This window comes from Macaca fascicularis, chromosome 3 (assembly GCF_037993035.2).
Source record: "Macaca fascicularis isolate 582-1 chromosome 3, T2T-MFA8v1.1".
Lineage (NCBI taxonomy): Eukaryota > Metazoa > Chordata > Mammalia > Primates > Cercopithecidae > Macaca > Macaca fascicularis.
In genome coordinates this window covers 36,055,001-36,072,102 of record NC_088377.1, presented here as the reverse complement: position 1 = coordinate 36,072,102, position 17,102 = coordinate 36,055,001, and the positions used below count along the sequence as shown (strand labels likewise).

At 62.7% G+C, this 17,102-nt stretch overlaps 1 protein-coding gene across 2 annotated transcripts; it reads right to left on the bottom strand.

The window, feature by feature from the left end:
* Positions 1–4,017: 4,017 nt before the first annotated feature.
* Positions 4,018–13,004, bottom strand: LFNG (LFNG O-fucosylpeptide 3-beta-N-acetylglucosaminyltransferase). 2 transcript variants are annotated; one of them, XM_015446651.3, is made up of 8 exons: positions 12,485–13,004; positions 8,018–8,066; positions 7,444–7,543; positions 7,195–7,348; positions 6,990–7,075; positions 6,365–6,530; positions 5,852–5,937; positions 4,018–5,629 (listed from the first exon to the last, which is right to left on the bottom strand). In XM_015446651.3, exons 1-8 carry the CDS (start codon positions 12,914–12,916, stop codon positions 5,563–5,565), a joined length of 1,140 nt encoding a protein of 379 aa, XP_015302137.3. In that variant the 5' UTR covers positions 12,917–13,004; the 3' UTR covers positions 4,018–5,562. The 2 variants fall into 2 exon arrangements, with proteins under 2 accessions (XP_015302137.3, XP_045245703.2); XM_045389768.2 differs by having other exon boundaries at positions 6,392–6,530.
* Positions 13,005–17,102: the final 4,098 nt, after the last annotated feature.

Genomic DNA, 17,102 nt, shown 5'->3' with positions numbered 1-17,102 from the left:
GGTTTCACCATGTTGGCCAGGCTGGTCCCAAACTCCTGACCTCAAGTGATCCACCCACTTTGGGCTCCCAAAGTGCTGGGATTACAGGTGTAAGCCACCACGCCCAGCCCTATTTTATTTTTATTTATTATTAGATGAGGTCTTGCTGTTTCCTCGGCTGGTCTGAAACTCCTGGCCTCAAGTGATCCTCCTGCCTTGACCTCCCAAAGGGCTGGGAGCAGAGGCACGAGCCACCAAGCACAGCCCTTCTGTTTTTTAAAAAAATTAAAGAGGTCAGGCACAGTGGCTCATGCCTGTACTCCCAGCAGTTTGGGAGGCCAAGGCAGGAGGATCACCTGAGGCCAGGAGTTTGAGACCAGACTGGGCAACATGGCAAAACCTTGTCTCTACTAAAAACACAAAAATTCGCCAGGTGTGGTGGCACACACCTCTTATCCCACCTACTTGGAAGGCTGAAGTGGGAGAATCTCTTGAACCTGGGAGGCAGAGGTTGCAGTGAGCTGAGATTGCACCACTGCACTCCAGCCTGGGCAACAAAGCAAGACTGTCTCAAAAAAAAAAAAAAAAAAAAAAAAAAAAGGCCAGGCGTGGTGGTTCAAGCCTGTAATCCCAGCACTTTGGGAGGCCAAGACGGGCAGATCACGAGGTCAGGAGATCGAGACCATCCTGGCTAACATGGTGAAACCCCATCTCTACTAAAAAATACAAAAAACTAGCCGGGCGAGGTGACAGGCACCTGTAGTCCCAGCTACTCGGGAGGCTGAGGCAGGAGAATGGCGTAAACCTGGGAGGCGGAGCTTGCAGTGAGCTGAGATCTGGCCACTGCACTCCGGCCTGGGCGAAAGAGGGAGACTCCGTCTCAAAAAAAAAAAAAAAAAAAAAAATTCAGAGACAGGATCTCACTCTGTCACCCAGGCTGGAGTGCAGTGGTGCAATCATGGCTCACTGCAGCCTCAAACTCCTGGGCTCAAGCAATCCTCCCCGCTCAGGTTCCTGAGAAGCTAAGACGACAGGTGTGTGCCACCTGCTTGTCTAATTTTTAATTTTCTTGTAGAGATGGGGTCTCACTATGTTGCCCAGGCTGGTCTCAAACTCCTGGCCCCAAGCAATCCTTCCACCTTGGCCTCCCAAAATACCGGGATTACAGGTGTGAGCCACCACACCTGGCCCCAAGTGCCTTCTCGCGTGTCCAATTCTGGACTCAGAAGGTGGGGCTGGGCTCAGAAGCAGGGGGTCACCCCGGAGAATATTTGAGAAGGCTGAGGCTGGGTGGGTACATGGGCCCAGTAGGCAGCAAGACTTGCCCATCGGTCTGACAGACACGAAGATGGACCTAGCCCTGGCCCCTCCTTTCCCTCTGACCCCATGCAGCAAGACTGGCTAAGTCTCATAGCAGCCCGGCCCCTGGCCCCTCTGAGCCCGTGGAAAGCCCTAGTTGCCTGTGACTGGGGAGGGGGCATCACGAGACCCAACTCCATTGCTTGTCTTCCCTCCCAGGCTTCCAATCCTCCCAGCGGATCCCACCTCTGCAACTTTGCCCAGGCTGTGCCGAGACCTGGAAGGCCCCTCCTCTCCCTACTCCATCTTGACAAAGCCTTCCTGCTTCGGCTCAGGGGCACCTCTTCCAGGAAGTTGGCCCTGATTACCCCAGTGGAAGGGAAGTTCCTTTCAACTGAGCGGGGAGGTGCCCCACCCTCGCAGCCCCTCCCAGACCCCAAGCAGCCTTGGGGCTCCCCAGGCACTCGCCTGGCAGAACGGAAGCAGGGGTGGGGGCTGAGGTCTGCCACCCTGGCTGAGCACCCAGCAGCCCCTGTGGTTGCAGTTTTACTTGTGTTGAAAGCCTCATAAATGATCAGTAGTTTGGGAAGGGGGGGCCTGGCTAGGCTAGACTGGGGGGGACATGGAGCCCCAGGGACCAGCCAGGCCCCTTTCTGACCAGCCTCTAATCTGGTGTGATGGCACCACTTGGGGGTGGGACACAGCTGTCCCCAGAATGTACCTGGGGGAGGAATGAGTTCATCTCCCCCGCTGGGTGAGTCACCTTCTGGGGGGTGGGGGGCGGTGGATGGAAGAGGTCAGGCTACCTCATTCCCCTAAGACACTGCTGGGCCTGCTTCCCCTTTTGAGGGCAGAGAAATGTCCCTCCCTCAGCTTGGAAGAGGAAGGGGCCCAGATGCGTCAGCCCATGCACCTCCCAAGACGCCCCCTGACCTCCAGCACCTGGGGACTGCATTTACCTTTGTTCCCATTTCTCAGATGGAGAGGTCGAGGCCCTGGGAGGGGCCGGGCTTCCTCCCCACCCCACTTCTTGCTCCTCTGCTCTCCCCAGTGCCCACTCAGCCCCCACTCCCACTCCGCTCCACACACAGGGACATCTGAACATTAATGGGGACTCCCCAAGCCCTGGCGGGGCCGCCACAGCTGTGTCCATGGGTCTCTCTGATCCCTGGGTCCAGCCACACCTCCAACCCCAGGGCCCCACCAGCTCTGTGGGAAGGCAAGGCCAGCTGCAGGCGGGGGCAGCGTTGGGGCCAGGGCAGAAGGCCCCAAGCCTCTGACTCAGCCGGGCAGGAAGGAGGCCAGGAGCCTCTGCCCGCAGCCTGTTCCGTCAAGACACCCCCCGCTGCCCCACCCCGGAGTCTCAGCTTCCTTGTTCAGAAGAGGGGCCTGCACTGTCCTGTGGGAAGTGGGTGGGCACGTGGTGGGTGCCCAGGGAGGATCACAGCCACCCAGACGGGGGTTAGGCTGTGTGATGGTGAGGGCCCTCCATCCTCCCGCCATCCCCATCACTGCCCACACCCCCTGGGCAGCTGCTCTGCTGACTCAGAACCGGCCAAGGCCAAGGTGGGGTCACAACCCTGCCAGCCGCCCCCAAGGCCAGGGCAGCCCCCAGCCAGGTTTAGAGTGAATGGGCCTCTGCAGGCCCATTCAGCACATCAGCACTCATCTGGAAGGGGCAGCGATGGGGGAGGGCAAGGTACCCCCACAAAGAGAGACACTTCTCACAGTGTGTTGTCTCCTTGGAGCAGAATAGGGGACGCAGAGGCAGCAGGAGGGGGACCTGGAGCCCTGGGGAAGGGGGTCAGTCCAGAGCAGGAACTTGCAGGGGGCACGGCCAGGGCAGTGCCAGGCTAAGGGTGCAAGCCCCAGGGAGGGGGTGGGGGCTCATGGTGAAGAGGAAGTGAGCCACCCCAGGGCTGCCAGGAGGGTGAGGGGAGGGAATCCCCGCGGAGGTTGCGGCACCCCTCCCCTCCTCAGTCACCCTCAAAGGCTGGATTTGAGGAAGGAAAAGCACTGCAGAGCTGCTGTGTTTAGAAAACAAGGGTCTGGATCTCTGCAGGGGCTGGGACCAGCTGCAGTGGGGGGCTCTGGCACGGCTCCTGCTCTCCAGGACTCCTCCCACCACCCCTGAGCGGGCGCCGGGCCTGGGGCCACCTCACAGGAGAGGGAGGCACAGCGTTACCAGCTGCGGGGCGGCTGGACCCACGGCCTGCCTGGCTTGGAGTCTGAGCACCTCCCCAGCCCACCAGCCTGGCTACCGGACCTTGGACATCAGCTGCTCCGGGCCTCAGTCTCCCCACCTGTAAAGTGAGGCGATGGTGTGGACTCTGCGAGCTTGTGGCAGGAGTGAAGGTGGATAAGGAGGTCCCAGGCCTGGTCATAGGAGTCACTGTCCCTCCTGCAGGGGCTGGGCTCCCCAGTGGCCAGAGCCTTGGGGTTGCGCTCTTGGCTGCGACCTAGAGCCCCCAGCATCCTAGACCTGTTCCTCCCAGAAGCACAGGGCCCACCCACCAGCGGCCACCTGACCCTGGGCGGGCCACACCTGTAGTCACCGGCAGGCAGCTATTGTGACGCCAGGTTTCATTCCAAAACAGTTGTCTCTAAGGGTTTCCTATCTACCTGCTCCATGCGGTGCACCCAAGGCCAAGCCTCCCCTTCACCTGTGTGCCTGACCCCCCTCCCCCAGCTGCCCTGCGGCTTAGGCCCCACCTTCAGCCAAGACCACGACCCCCAGGGTTGCTGCAAAGAGCACCTTTATTCACAGCAAAAGGACGTCACCATAGCAACAACACTTAAATTCCCTGAGAACTTTTCCCTTATCATTCGCTTTCCTAGCTATGTCTTTGCAAAGAGAAAAACGACAAGAAACACACCCCACGGGGCAGGTGAGCCACACTGGGCCCCGCAGGGAGGTGGCAGCTACGCAGGGGGAGGGCAGGGATGGGAGGTTCCAGATGCTGGAACGCATAAATACACAGAGTGCCAGATAGTCCCACTTCAGCTTCAACAACAAAGATGACCCCGAGTTTGGCTTCCGTTTTTTCTGATCCACAGAAAAGATAAGATAAAATAAGACCCTCCCCCACCCCCATCCCCCAAGCAAAAAAACAAGAACACCCTACTTTTTACCCACCCCCTTTCAAAAAAACAGCACAGTAAAAAAATACTGTCACAATATTTACAGACACGCCCACTGTGGGCGACTTGCTCTCTACTTTGGAGAGGAGATTAAATGTTGAGCTCTGACTCACCCTGTCCTGGGGAGGCAAAGGGAAGACCTCTGAGGGGGCCTGGAAGACTCCCCACCCAGAAGAGCTGGAAGGGGAGCCACTGTTTGGGCAGCCAGCCACTGGGGGCTTTGTGGGGCCACTGGGGGCTTTGTGGGGCCACTGGAACTGGGCGGTGGCTACTGTTACTCTAAGCCACAGTGCCCAGGCCAGAAGGAAGGGGATTGGGTCATGCACCCCCAGACCCAGCCTCCCCTGCAATGAACACGGCTCAGTGAGTTGGACTTGGGGCTATGACACAGGAGTCAGGATTTCAGGGCGCAGGTACCCCCAGCACAGAGCTTGTGCTCGGCAGAAAGAGAAAGGCATCTACGCATCCCTGCAAAGTAGCCCGGAGCCCTGATCTATGCATCCCTGCAAAGTAGCCCGGAGCCCTGCAGCTGCGGAAAGATCCAAAAATCGGTAGGGTGTGCTGGCTCAAGCCTGTAATCCCAGCACTTTGGGAGGCCAAGATGGGCAGATCACGAGATCAGGAGATCAAGACCATCCTGGCTAACACGGTGAAACCCCGTCTCTACTAAAAAAATACCAAAAACTAGCCGGGCGAGGTGGCGGCGCCTGTAGTCCCAGCTACTCAGGAGGCTGAGGCAGGAGAATGGCGGGAACCCGGGAGGCGGAGCTTGCAGTGAGCTGAGATCCGGCCACTGCACTCCAGCCTGGGCAACAGAGCGAGACTCCGTCTCAAAAAAAAAAAGATCCAAAAATCATCAGAGTGGCCTCCGACACACAAATCCAAGCAGGCCTTGCAGCCCACTGGCTCTCGGAGCAGAGGCACATAAGTGGCGCTTGTGCCCGCCCCTCCACAGAGCAGAACTGCCCAGCAGCCTGCTACCTGGGTGGGCATACAGTACACACACACACGCATACATGCACACGCACACGCACAGGCACGGCCCTGGGGGAGCCTCGAATGCCGAGGCCAGGGCAGCACAACAGGGTCACTGGACCCTTTGGATACCAGGGGCACCCAGGGGTTGGGTCTCAGCCATGGCTGCTAGAAGATGGCAGTTCGGGGACACCAGGGTGTGTCCGGGTACAGGTGGCAGTGGATGGAGCGGAACCTGTGGGAACAGAGCAGGGGTTGGTCTGTGTGGGTGGCAGGAAGGTGCTGAGCTCCCATTTGCAGTCCCACAGCACTGGCGGCCCCACCCCAAGCAAACAGGACTCCGGGGGGGTCACCTCTGTGTAGAGTCATGCTGCTTAGACCCCGCTGCAGCTCGGCGAGGTCCCCTGATGCCCCTACACCACACTACGCAAGCCCATCTGGGCCAGCGTTTCCTCACCTGGATGGGTCGGCCTCCACTGAGAAAGGCCCCTTCACGTGGACGGCATTCCGCTTGTTTTCAAACATACCGTAGCTCAGTGTCACCTGTGGGGAGGGGGCGAAGTGATGCAGGGAGGGGCCCTGACATCCCCAGGCCCTGCCCCAGGCTGGCCACACAGCTCTGAGTGAGGCAATGGCCCTGCCTTGGCCTCCCTTGGACCTGGAAGGACACCTGCATTGCACACCCCAGGAATAAGGTCTCAAACTGGGGACCAGCTGGGGCCGGCTGCATCGCCAGCCGTGGGCAAAATACACACAATAGGCGCATCGCAGCGAAGAGAAGAGACGGCAGGCAGGAAAACAAGCGCCGTAAACAGCTTTCAGCTCGTGGCAGGAATGACCCCCCGGCTGACAGTGATGCGCTGCCTGGCCTCCTTGTTTGGAACAGTACCCCCACCCACTGCGCCCCTCTCAGCAGCCACGCATCCCTTCCTGTGCTCCGAGTCCTGGCGGGGCCCGGAGGATGGTGCACCTGCTCGTGGAGCTCTGAGGTGAGCACCTGCTGCAGGTTCTCCAGGTGGGAGTGGAAGAGGCCGCTGTGGATGAGCGGCACACCCAGCAGGGCCTCCACGATGTAGCCAATGGTGCAGTCATCAGGCAGCCGGATCCGCTCGGCAGTGTTCATGAAGTGACCCCCGCTGTGGGAGGGAAGGGCCCAGACCGGTGAGCAGAGGCAGGAGCCATCTGCTGGGAGCTGGGGAGGCCCCACTAGGCAAAGGCGCTGCACTCAGAGAGGAGCCCTGGAGACAGCTCTGAGCTGCAGCTCCCTCTGCCTCCCCTGGCCACAGCCAGGGCACACTCCCTGCACGGCTCCTGTGCTTGGTGGCTCTCTGTGGCGGGAATCTGGGTGCAGGAAGGAGTCCTGCTGGATGGTGCCTGGGGTGCTCATGGCCCCCCTGGCTGCTCTGAGCAGGTTGGGCTTGGGGGCAGCCGCCATAAACACAGCTGCCCTCTGAAACCCAGAGGGAAGTGGAATATAGACAGTAAATGGAGGAGGAGGCTGGGGACTCCCCGCGGCTGGGAAGATGAACCAAGCCAGGCCCCACGATGGCGAGGAGCCCGGGACCCGGCTGGCCTAACTTGTGCAGGGCACTCACCTGGCCCACGGGCTCATCTTCAGAGCCAGCCCACGACTGATGCAGAAGCCAGCGCCGCCCGTGGCAAACCAGAAGTGGACAGGACGCTGGGAGAAGGGAGAAGGTGTCCTGAGACCCGGGTGCTGCTGCCCCTTGCTGTCCCCCGCCCCACTCCAGGTGTACGCTCCGCGTGGGCGTGGGGGACTGGGAGAGGGCAGGCACTCACCACCTTGTTCTCGCTGACCCGTTCCGTGGCCTGGATGGGCCTGTCCAGGCTGGGCTTGCCGATGTAGATGTCCCGCGTGTGCGGGTAGCTGGCCAGCAGCCGCAGCAGGGCCCGCAGGTTGACGTAGTTGTCATCGTCCACGTGGCAGAACCACCTGAGGACAAGGCAGGGCCATCGGGGGAGGGCATGCCGGGGCGGGCGCTGCCAGGCTCGGGCAGGGAGATGGGGGTCCCCCCGGGCCACACTCACTTCCTGCCGGACTCGATGAAGTGGTCATACTCCACGGCCATCTTGCAGGACAGCGCCTGGCGGCTGTGGGCAGCCGAGCAGTTCGTGATGACCACATTGCCTGTGGACGGGGGAGTGGCTGTGAGTAGGTCTGAGTTGGCTCCCAGAGAGGGGCCTGGCCTGGGGGACGCTGCGGGGCCCAGGGACTCGAGAAGAGACCCCTAGTTCAAGCTGGGCCCGGCCCTAGCCTCCCCTACCCTAGCTCAGGGCTCGGGCCTGTGGACCCTCCCCCAGCCCAGCCCCCTTCCAGGGCGGCCCCGCCCCCGCCCATTCAGGCAGTTTTTTCCCAGCACCCGCCACCTGTTGCCGCTGCCTGGGCTCAAAGGGACCCGGGGGGCTGAATGGGCTTCATTTGCATGAGAATTGGGGGGCCCCGCGTGGTGGGGCGGGACGTGGAGCAAACCCCATGAGTAAACTGCCCTCCTTGTCCTGCCCTTGGTGACCTCTCAGCCCAGAGGAGCCAGGAGGCTGGAGGGGGAGGGTTCCGCTCTGGATGGAGGCCTGGGCCCCCTCCCGCCCCAAGTCCAGGGCTCACCCGTGTGCCTGGCCAGGGCCTCATCTTCCCCGTCAGTGAAGATGAATGTCTGGAAGGAGAAAATCAGCCCTCAGCAGCCAGCCCTTCATCCCCACCCCAGGGCCATCTGTGGGGGCCGGATGGGGCACCCTGGAGTTGCTGCAGCTGCAGCTCTGTCACACTGACACCCACCCTTCTCTGGGCCTTGGTTTCCCCACTCATGCAGAGTAGGGCTCAAGTGCCCCATCTCAGTGCCATCTGGGTCAGGGCTCACGCATTCACTTGCCCTGGGGGTGGGGGATGGGGCCTCACTCCCCAACCTCGACAGCTGCACCCAAGGTCGTCCAGGCGCGGTGAGGCACGAGCCAGGTGGTGCGCCTCGCCCGCCCGCCCGCCAGGTAACCGGTTCCCGGCCCACCCCGTGCACCTGGCGGGCACACACCCTTATTGACACAGCACCCGGCCTGCCACTTGGAGGCTGCTGGAAAGGCAGGGGACAGGCGGGGTGGCGGGAGGGACAGGCAGAGGAGGTCGGCTTTGGGAAGCCAAGTCTCAATCACTCGGGGTTGGGGACAAAGGCCTTTGCTGGGCGGCTGCCAAGCCCTGGCGGACAAAGGGCCCGGAGGGAGGATGAATCACCAGGCATTGTCCGCCAGCTTTGTCCTGGGCTGGCGGGCGAGGGGCGCCGGGCCGGCCTTAACTCGGCCGAGTTAAGCAGAGTGGCCACACCACCCATTACCATACAGCTGGCCTGGTTAACCGGGCCGAGCTGGGCACGAGGTCCCACGGGTAGGGTGCAGCCACCAGCAGTGCAGCCCCCACCCCCAGCTGCCCTTTGGGCCAGCACCCCTGTCCTGGATGGCCTGCAGGACAAGTTACCCACTCTGAGCCAAAGCAGCCCTGAAGTTCTGCAAAGTTGCTGACGGTCAGCAGGGTTGTAGCAGGAAACCTCAGGTGTCCCCAGGCCCCCAGTACCCACGCAGCCCAGCACCCCTCCCACTGCTCAGGCAAGGAAACCCAGGCTTGCCCAAGGCCACAGCCCACCTGTGCCAGCACGCGGCCGCCCCCTGCCAGGAGCACTCTGCGGAAGAGGAGGGGGCCGCCAGGGTGGGGCCAGGAGTCGCCAGCGCCCGCCTGGGCCTGCCGGCACACGGGGAGGAATGTTCCTTCCTTTGCCCGGCCCGCCCAGCGCGTGCCGCCCGGCGCACCCTGGCATGGCTGAGTGCAAAACCCAGGGCGTATGGGCAATGCTCTGACCAAGAGACAACCTCCCCATGCCCACCCGGCCTCAGTTTCCTTCCCTGTACACACAGGTCCCGCAGAGGCCCTGGAACACCTTGGTGGTCTCAGATCCTTGTCCAGCCTGACCCAGCCCTGGGCACATGCTGACTCGGGTGAGGCCCAGAGCTAAGGGGGTGGCTGGCTAGGTCTCTGCCTCTCCATGCGTGCACCCCTCCTGCAGCACCCATAGACACCCCAGGGCAGCCGCACGCACAGACTCGCACCCAGCCCCTTGGCCTCCCCAGCATCTCAGCCCAGGAATGCCGTGGGAGGCGGAGGGCCAGCCCCTGCAGACGCTCCGCTGTGCCGCTGGGTTAAAAGGAAAATGCTTTCTTAATGAGATCAAGGGAGGCCTGTTCTCCCGAGATTTGGTGGTGCCCTAAAAACCCAGCCCAAGGCTACAGAGATTAAAGTCACCTTTGTTCAGCTCAGGGAGCAGGGAGGCCTCTAGAACAGCATCTGAGAAGGCGGGGCTGTGGGCTGTGGGGGTGCCGGGCCAACTATCTCCCCACACCTGAACCACCAGGAGGGGAGGAAAAAGGCCTGCTGAGTTATGAGCCTCACCCACCACTCAGAGCCCCCATCTCCTTTTCTGTAAAATGGGCATAACAGAGCTCGCCTGGGCAGAGAGCAAAGTGCAGAGACAGATTCTCTCCCTTCTCCCTGACAGTCCTGGGAGGGGGGCGCCATTACCAGCTGAGGCACAAGTGGGGAAACTGAGGTCCAGAGAGGTATAGGCACCAGCCTGAGGTCATACCCTGGGGCCGAGGTGGTGCTAGACCAGCCCAGTCCCTGCCCTCTAGGGACCCAGACCCACCAGTGCCACCTAACTTCCCAGATGAAGACGGGGCTGCAGGAGGAAGAGCCGGGTGGATGAGGGTGGATGAGGGTTGGGGGCGGGGGCCGGGGGACACCCACAGGAAGCGGCATTGTTCCTGGAGACGCGATTCAAAGAAACACAGGATGCCAAGTTCTCCCCAGCAATTGTGGCCGCTGCGGTGGCAGCTCGGCAGCCTGGCTGCTCCTGGGAGGGGCGGGGAACCTCTGGGCCAAAGGCCAGGCTCTTCATCCTGGACTCCAGGCCCATCTCGGTGTGGCCCCTGCTGACCAACCGACCCTCCCCCCAGCCACCACTCCAGTTGCTAGAAGTTTCCTGCACAACCCCCACACTGTGGTCATCACCATGCCCGGATGGAGTGCCCTTTCTGGGCACTTTTTTACTCAGTCTAGCTCAAATGGCACCTCCTCCAGGAAGTCTTCCTTCCCTCCCTCCCTTCCCCCAGCATGTGGGTCAGATGCCCACTGTTGCCTCACACAGCGTCTCGGGGATTTCCCCCCACACAGCCCTGACATCTTTCTATCTCCCCCATCAGACCGCGTCTGAGTCATTCCGTGCAGGGCTAGGAGACGGCGGCCCTCTTCTGTGGGTTTCCAGGACCCCTGCCCATCACCCACCACAAGGGGGGCTTTGCTTGCTGTGTGCTGGTGAACTGATGCTGAGGGCCGATTCAACCTTCCCCCTGGTGGGGTGACCCTCCAATAGGGACCTCAGGGCTCAAGGGAGCGATGGCCCCCACCTCGACCCTGAGTGCCCGCCGGGTTCACCCCATGCCTGCAGGCTCTGCCAGTCTCTTACAACATGCTCCTGGAAGGACCATGTTCCCCCATTTCAGAGATGAGAGTAAGGGTCTGAGAAGCTCCAGGTCTTATTCAGGATCACACAGCCCAGCTGAGACCGACAACTGAGACCCTCTGACAACATCCCCTCTGCTGAAGAAAGGTCCCAAATTCCAAGATGGGAGGTGCTCAGAGCTGGTGGCAGCCCAGAGTGGAGCTGAAGGATGCCCAAGGTCACATAGCAGGAAGGCTTGAGTGCTGGGGGTGGGGGGCCAGGCTCAGGGATGGTGCCCCAAAAGGACTGTCAGGAAGAGATGCTGGCGGGGGGGGGGGGGGGCGCTGGCCCCCTCATCGCCAGGCAACCTGAGTGGCCAGCACGCCAGCAGCGGTTCCCACGGAGCGCGTAGCTGCACACAAGGGGCCCGACGCCTTTCTCGCTGGAGAAAGGGGCTTTGTTACCTTGCCCAAGGGACCGGCGTGAGAGCCGCCCGGCGCTGGGAATCCTAACGGCCTGGCCGCCAAACAAAACCCACGGCCCCCGCCACCCCCTCCCGCCAGCCCGCTGAGCCCCTGGGAATGGGACGCTGTGTTCCCAGGAGGCTGCCATGGGGTTCCCAGGGCCCCTTCCCCACGCCAGGACCAGAGAGGACCCTGCCCCTCCCCGTCCCCCTCATGACCTCACCAAGCCCTGCTCCCACCCACCCACAGTGCCCCAAAACAGGGCAGTGCCAGGCCAGAAGGCCCTGAGTCTCCCGGGTTTGAGCAGGGAGAAAGGCGTGTGGGGTCTTCCCTGAGCCCCCACCCTTACAGCAAATGCCTCTGCAACTCCCAGCCCAGAGATGCCCCCCTCCACTCCCGACTGCAAGCCCCACACACTGTCCCCATCCCGCCCCAGCCCAACCGTCCTGCTGTGGCCTCGAGGGAAATTTTCAAAGTGGGGTGTGTCTTAATTATGTGTGTGTAAGAAGCTGATGCCCAACTGAAGTGGGTTGTGCCCAAGGTTGCAGGCCTCAGAGACTCCTGCACTGTGCGGGGAGGGTCCCCACACAGACCCCAAACCCGGGGTTCTTTGAGATGTACTCCCCAGGACCCACCAACCAGCAATGATTTCCCTCCCTGCACCTTAACGCAGTGATGAAGAAAAGGCCCAGGGGTCAGAACTCCTCACTTCTCTAAAGGAAGAGCCTTTCTACCCAGGAAGGGGTCTGAGCTGAGGGTGGATCCGAACAGAATCTGCTTGGGGAAGTTTGAAGGTGTAATGCCCTATGCATGCGCTCCAATGTTTGGGGGTGAGAAGTACCACAGGGCACCAACCCCAAGCACTAGAGACTGGTGTAGGGTCCTGCAGCCATCCAGGACTCTGGAGCTGGACAGGGGGTGAGGCCCCGGGGACAGTCACACAACTGTAACGGGAAATTGGCCCCAGCAGGCAAACTGGCTGCACCGGGGTGCACTGGCGTCGCCGCCCCCAGATGGCCCTAGTGGTTGGATGGGGATGCAGCCTGGCCCCCACGGGACGCTGCCACCAACTGGACCAGACGGTGGGGCCCCGCCCCGCCCGCCCATCCTTCCAGGCCGCCGGGGGCTCACCATCTCCTTGTGGCGCGAGATCCAGGTCTCCAGCAGCAGGTCGAGGCGCGCGCGGTGGAACTTTTTGGTGGTCTTGACAGCGATGAAGACGTCTCGGGGCGCGAGCGGCTCGGCCAGGGGACGCGGGTGGCTGTCGGCGGGGCGGGGGGAGGCCCCGGGGGGCGGGCCCGCGTCTCTGCGCGCGCGAGTGAGCAGGCTGAAGTACTCGGACAGACTGTGCACCTCGCGGGCCAGCGCCCCGGGCGCCGCCGCCGCCGCCCCCAGCCCAGGCGCCGGGGCAGCCCCTGCGGGGCCCGCCAGGCTGCGCAGCGCGCGCCGGCCTCGCTCGGCGGGCAGCGGGGGCGGCGGCGGATCCGCAGTGAGCACTAGCAGGCAGGCGAGCAGCGCGCCAGCCAGCGCCAGCAGCAGGCGCCGGCCGCAGCGCTTGAGCATGGTGTGGCGGCGGCCGCGCGGCGCGCCCTGCCCCGTGCGCCTGCCGTGCACCGCCCCGAGGCCCCTAGCTCCGGCGGCGCAGTACAGCAGCGCAGCGCGAGCGCCCGGAGCTCTTAAACCTCCCCGCCCCGGTCCCGCCCCCGCGCGCTCATTGGCTCCCTGGCTCGGGGGCGGGGCCTCGCGCCAGTCGAGGCTCCAGGCCTGCAGACCCACGTGGGGCCGCGGCTGGGGGCTGGGAACGACCCAGAGAGCGCAACGGCCCCGCCCCCGGCGCGCACGTGCACGCCCCGCCCTCCTCGGGTAGCCCCTGCGGGTTGCTGAGGGGCTTGGGGACTTGGGCCCGGCCGGCGCCGGTGTCCCTGAAGAGGAAATCTAGCCTGGCCAGCGCCGGGCGGGGATGCACCGGGCGTCCGCGCACGGGAGGGGCGCACCCTTGGCGCAGCGGGCAGGGTGCTGGGCCCCGGGCTCAGGGCTCCGACGGACCGCGGGGGACATCCTACTTCCTCGCTGTGCCCTTCCCCTCCTGAGCCCGGCTTCCTCCCCTTGGGACGCAGCAGGCCCTGCAAACTGGGGTGGCGACTGGGTCTTCCCGAGCGCTCGGTTCAGGGGAGCCGTTATTTGTACAGAGCAAGAGCTTGGCCACCTGTGCTGCAGGTGGGGACACGAGGTTCTGGCGAGAAAGCACCAGAACCAAATTCCACTCCTTCCTCCTGGGCTAATTTCCTCGAGTCCCGGCCCTCCGTCGGGCGGGTTGGCTCCCCGAAATCCTCAGGCACCCCGTGGCGAGGAGAAACGAAGGCCGCCACTTCCCTCGCCCGATGAAAGGCCGCCTTCTGTCCCATTTGGTCTCCTTGCCCTCGGGCCAGATGCGGCCCAGCTGTGCGCCCTCCCGGCCCGCCTCCCCGGCACACGGCCCCCACCCCCGGCCCTTCCCACGGGCCCGGGCCCGAGCCCGCCCCTCGCACGAGCGGGGGCGGCAGGAATGCGCGCCGGCAGCCGAGGGTGAGGGGCGAGGGGCCCGGAAGTGGCCAAGGGTCCCCTGAGCAGGGTGTGAGCCCCCTGCCCTCCACGTCCTCCGGAAGCGTGGACGGGCGTGGCTCTGCGCGTGGCTGCGCTGCCTTCCCGTGCCCTCCTAAGCACGGTCTCTGCGACCACCACGACCACCATCGCCACCACCACCGTGGCTAAACTGCTCCCCTCGGACGCTGACAGTTATGTTCACGCCTGAGATGGCATTTTAAATTATTTAAGTGCCCCTTGGCGCTCCTCTCCTTTCCTCTACCTGAACGTCAGCCGCAAGACAGCAGCGACCTCATGTCATCCCGACCTGGAACAGGTTTTGGGACATCGTAGGTGCTCTGAAAAAATTCACTGGATAAGTGTCTGGCCCCACTGTCAGACCCCCTCTAAGGACGATGTAGCCCATTTGCTCTTAGGGCCCCAGGGGCCCCACCCCTAGCCCCTGTACCGGCTGGGCGGTGTGGGGGATGGGGGTTCCCAGGCCTCTTCCTGGCCCCAGGTAATTAGCAGTCACCACCTCCGAAGGCAGATGCCCCAGCAGATGGTGCTGGCTGTGCCCAAGTGACAAGTCTCCCATGGCGTCACCTCCTGCCATAAACCCCTCCCCGATCAGCCAGAGCCTAGCCCTGGAGCCTCCAGGCAGCTGGAGAGGCTTGAGGGTGAGGCGGGGAGAAAGGACCCAGTGGCTGGGTTGGCTGCTCCCACAAAAGTCAGCTGAGCCCCAGCCCAGCCCCAGCCTCCGGACTGAGGAGTCTCCATGCCCCCACGTGCTTCACACCGATCACTTCAGCCTCTCCCATATCTGCATTGTTTCAGAGAGGGAGCCATCTCTTCCCTGGATCGCTTAGGCAGCGTCCACTCCTGTCCCACCCACTCCTATCCTATTTGCTTTGCTTATTCTCCACGCTAGGATCATAGCCACTCACACACCCACATGAAGAACAAAACCCTCCATAGCTCTCCACTGGCTGAGTTCAAGTCCCGCCTGATGTCCACACACCTCGTGACTTAGTCCTAGCTCTGTTTCTTGAGGCCCAATCCCTCCTCATTCCCCAGCAGCCAAGCATGACCAAGCCCCCAAATCTTTGGATGGGCTGTGCTTTGTATCTGGACTTTACATCAGTGGCACCGATGGTGGGTGCCGTGCCACCCTGCACCCCACCTGACAAGGTGCTGTGAGTCCGTCTCTCCACAGTTCCCAGGCCAGGGGGTGGGACTTCCTGCCCTGAGCCCCCCACCACCCCTGCTCCCCAACTACCCCTGACTGCGGTGCCTTTGACCCAGCAGGTCGTGGGAGCAAGGTGCCCATTGTACAGAAAGCAAGGGAGATATTGTGCCAAGGGAGTGACTATACAGAGGTGAATGGCCCAGCCTGGCAGGGGCACATGCATAGAACTGGGTACGGAGGTTCCGCGTCTCTGTGTGGTCAGGAATGGAGGAGTGGGGGACCTGATGCTGCTGCCTGTCTGGAAGCAGCGGGAGGAAGCTTTACAGCATTCTTGTGGGGGCCGCAGGCTTTGGCAAGAGTGAATCAATTTCTTTGCTGTCAGGAGAATGGAATTTCATGGTGACTCCTTGAGGTCTGAAAACTGTTGAGGGGGTGGCCCGTCTAGCCACCCCCGCCTGCTTCCCCAGGCTCAGCTTCTGCCTGAAACACTCCCCTCCCCCTCCAGACCCCAGGTCTCCCTCTAGGAGCCCGCTGGGCCATACAGCCCTGCTAGGGAAGTGGGCTGTGGGACGGTGCTCAGCCCTGGACAGGACAAGGGGAGCTGGGGAGAGGACAGAGAGGGCTGACCGGGTTGCCAGGGAAGCCTCTTGGGGTCGTAGGGTCCTGGGGAAGAGGGGCTGGGGGTAGAGGCTGCCCCAGGGTCCAGCCTGCCTTCCAAACCCAGAGGGGCCACTTCTCAGCTTTAAGACCTTGAACCTGTGATGTTACTCCCCAAGCCTCAGTTTCCCCACTTGTAACACAAGGATGACATACCATCCAGACCAGGCAGACCAGCTCTGGCCCTGGCACATGGCTTCATGGGCTTCTTGGACCCCAGCCTTCCCCTCCGCAGGGCCCCTCCACCAGTCCCAGTTTGGGGCTCCAGGGCAGCTGGGTGCACGAATGGCCCAAGAGACCTGCCTGCTGAGGTCAGGTGGAGAGCAGGCGCACGGGGCCAGGACCTACATGACCAGGGGCCCTACCCTCCTCCCCGAGCCACCATCAGGCTGAGACAGTGTTCTGTCCCCATGAGTCCAGGCCTCCCCTACCTGCCAGGGCTCAGCCCAGGGATCTCCTGCTGGAGTCAGTGCCACCAGGTCCCCAAAACCATGGGCTGGGTCTGCCCTTGACACTCAGGCCTAGAGGGGAAGGACTCAAGGCTGGCTTTGAGGCGGCCATCTGCCTTCCCTCCCCCGGGCTGTTCCTTGGGGCTGCTGCGGCCTGCCCTCCTGCAGGGTCCTGGGAAGATCTGTGGAGACATAATGGGTGACCCATTAACTCGGCAGGAAGCCATCTGAGGCGCCTGTCCACTCATCGGCTGATGGAGAGCGGCCCCGCTCAGTGTCTTGGGAACCAGCTTCCTCCAGGCCAACAGCAGTGCCCAGCGACAGAAACTCCTGGACAGGACTCAGCATGGTGGTGACTGTGGCTGGGGCAAGGCTGGCACCTCCCTGGGCCTCCCTGTCCTCTCCTGACACAGACACAGGAATTCCAACCCCCAGGCTGGGGCCAGGCGTCAGAACTGGCAGTGTGTGAAGCCCCCAGATGCCAGGGGGACCCATGGATTTCCTAAAGGCAGGCATGGCCTAGTGAGTGTTCCGGCCCAGGAGCTTCCGTGAGCAACCCCTGCTGGCAGGAAAGCGGGTGATGGGAAGGTTGGCTGGGCTCAGCACAGCCGGTTCCCAAGGCCGGGGAAGGGTTACTGCAGGGTGGCACAGCTGATTCCCATTACTGCAGCTGGGGCGGGCACTGCCCTAGACTAGCAGACTCCAGCTGTGAGTAGCGCCCCCATCATTCCCAAGCCTGCCTGCCTGCTCTGCCTAGACCCCCTCGCCCGCTGTGTGGTCTTGGACCAGTGCCCTCCTCTCTGCGGGTCTGGGGACGTTACTTGACTCTGTAATAGGGATATGGGCTATTGCCTCACCCCCCCTGCCCACCAGGCTGCCTTGGGGTTGGTGC

What these genes read in the sequence shown, in the direction of transcription:
- LFNG (XM_015446651.3), bottom strand. Translation starts at nt 12,916, where the DNA reads ATGCTCAAGCGCTGCGGCCGGCGCCTGCTGCTGGCGCTGGCTGGCGCG. An exon ending in TCTCGCGCCACAAGGAGATG is followed by an intron (nt 8,067 to 12,484) that starts GTGAGCCCCCGG and finishes TTCTCCTTCCAG; the next exon opens with ACATTCATCTTCACTGACGG. An exon ending in GTGGAGGCCGACCCATCCAG is followed by an intron (nt 5,630 to 5,851) that starts GTGAGGAAACGC and finishes CTGTTCCCACAG; the next exon opens with GTTCCGCTCCATCCACTGCC.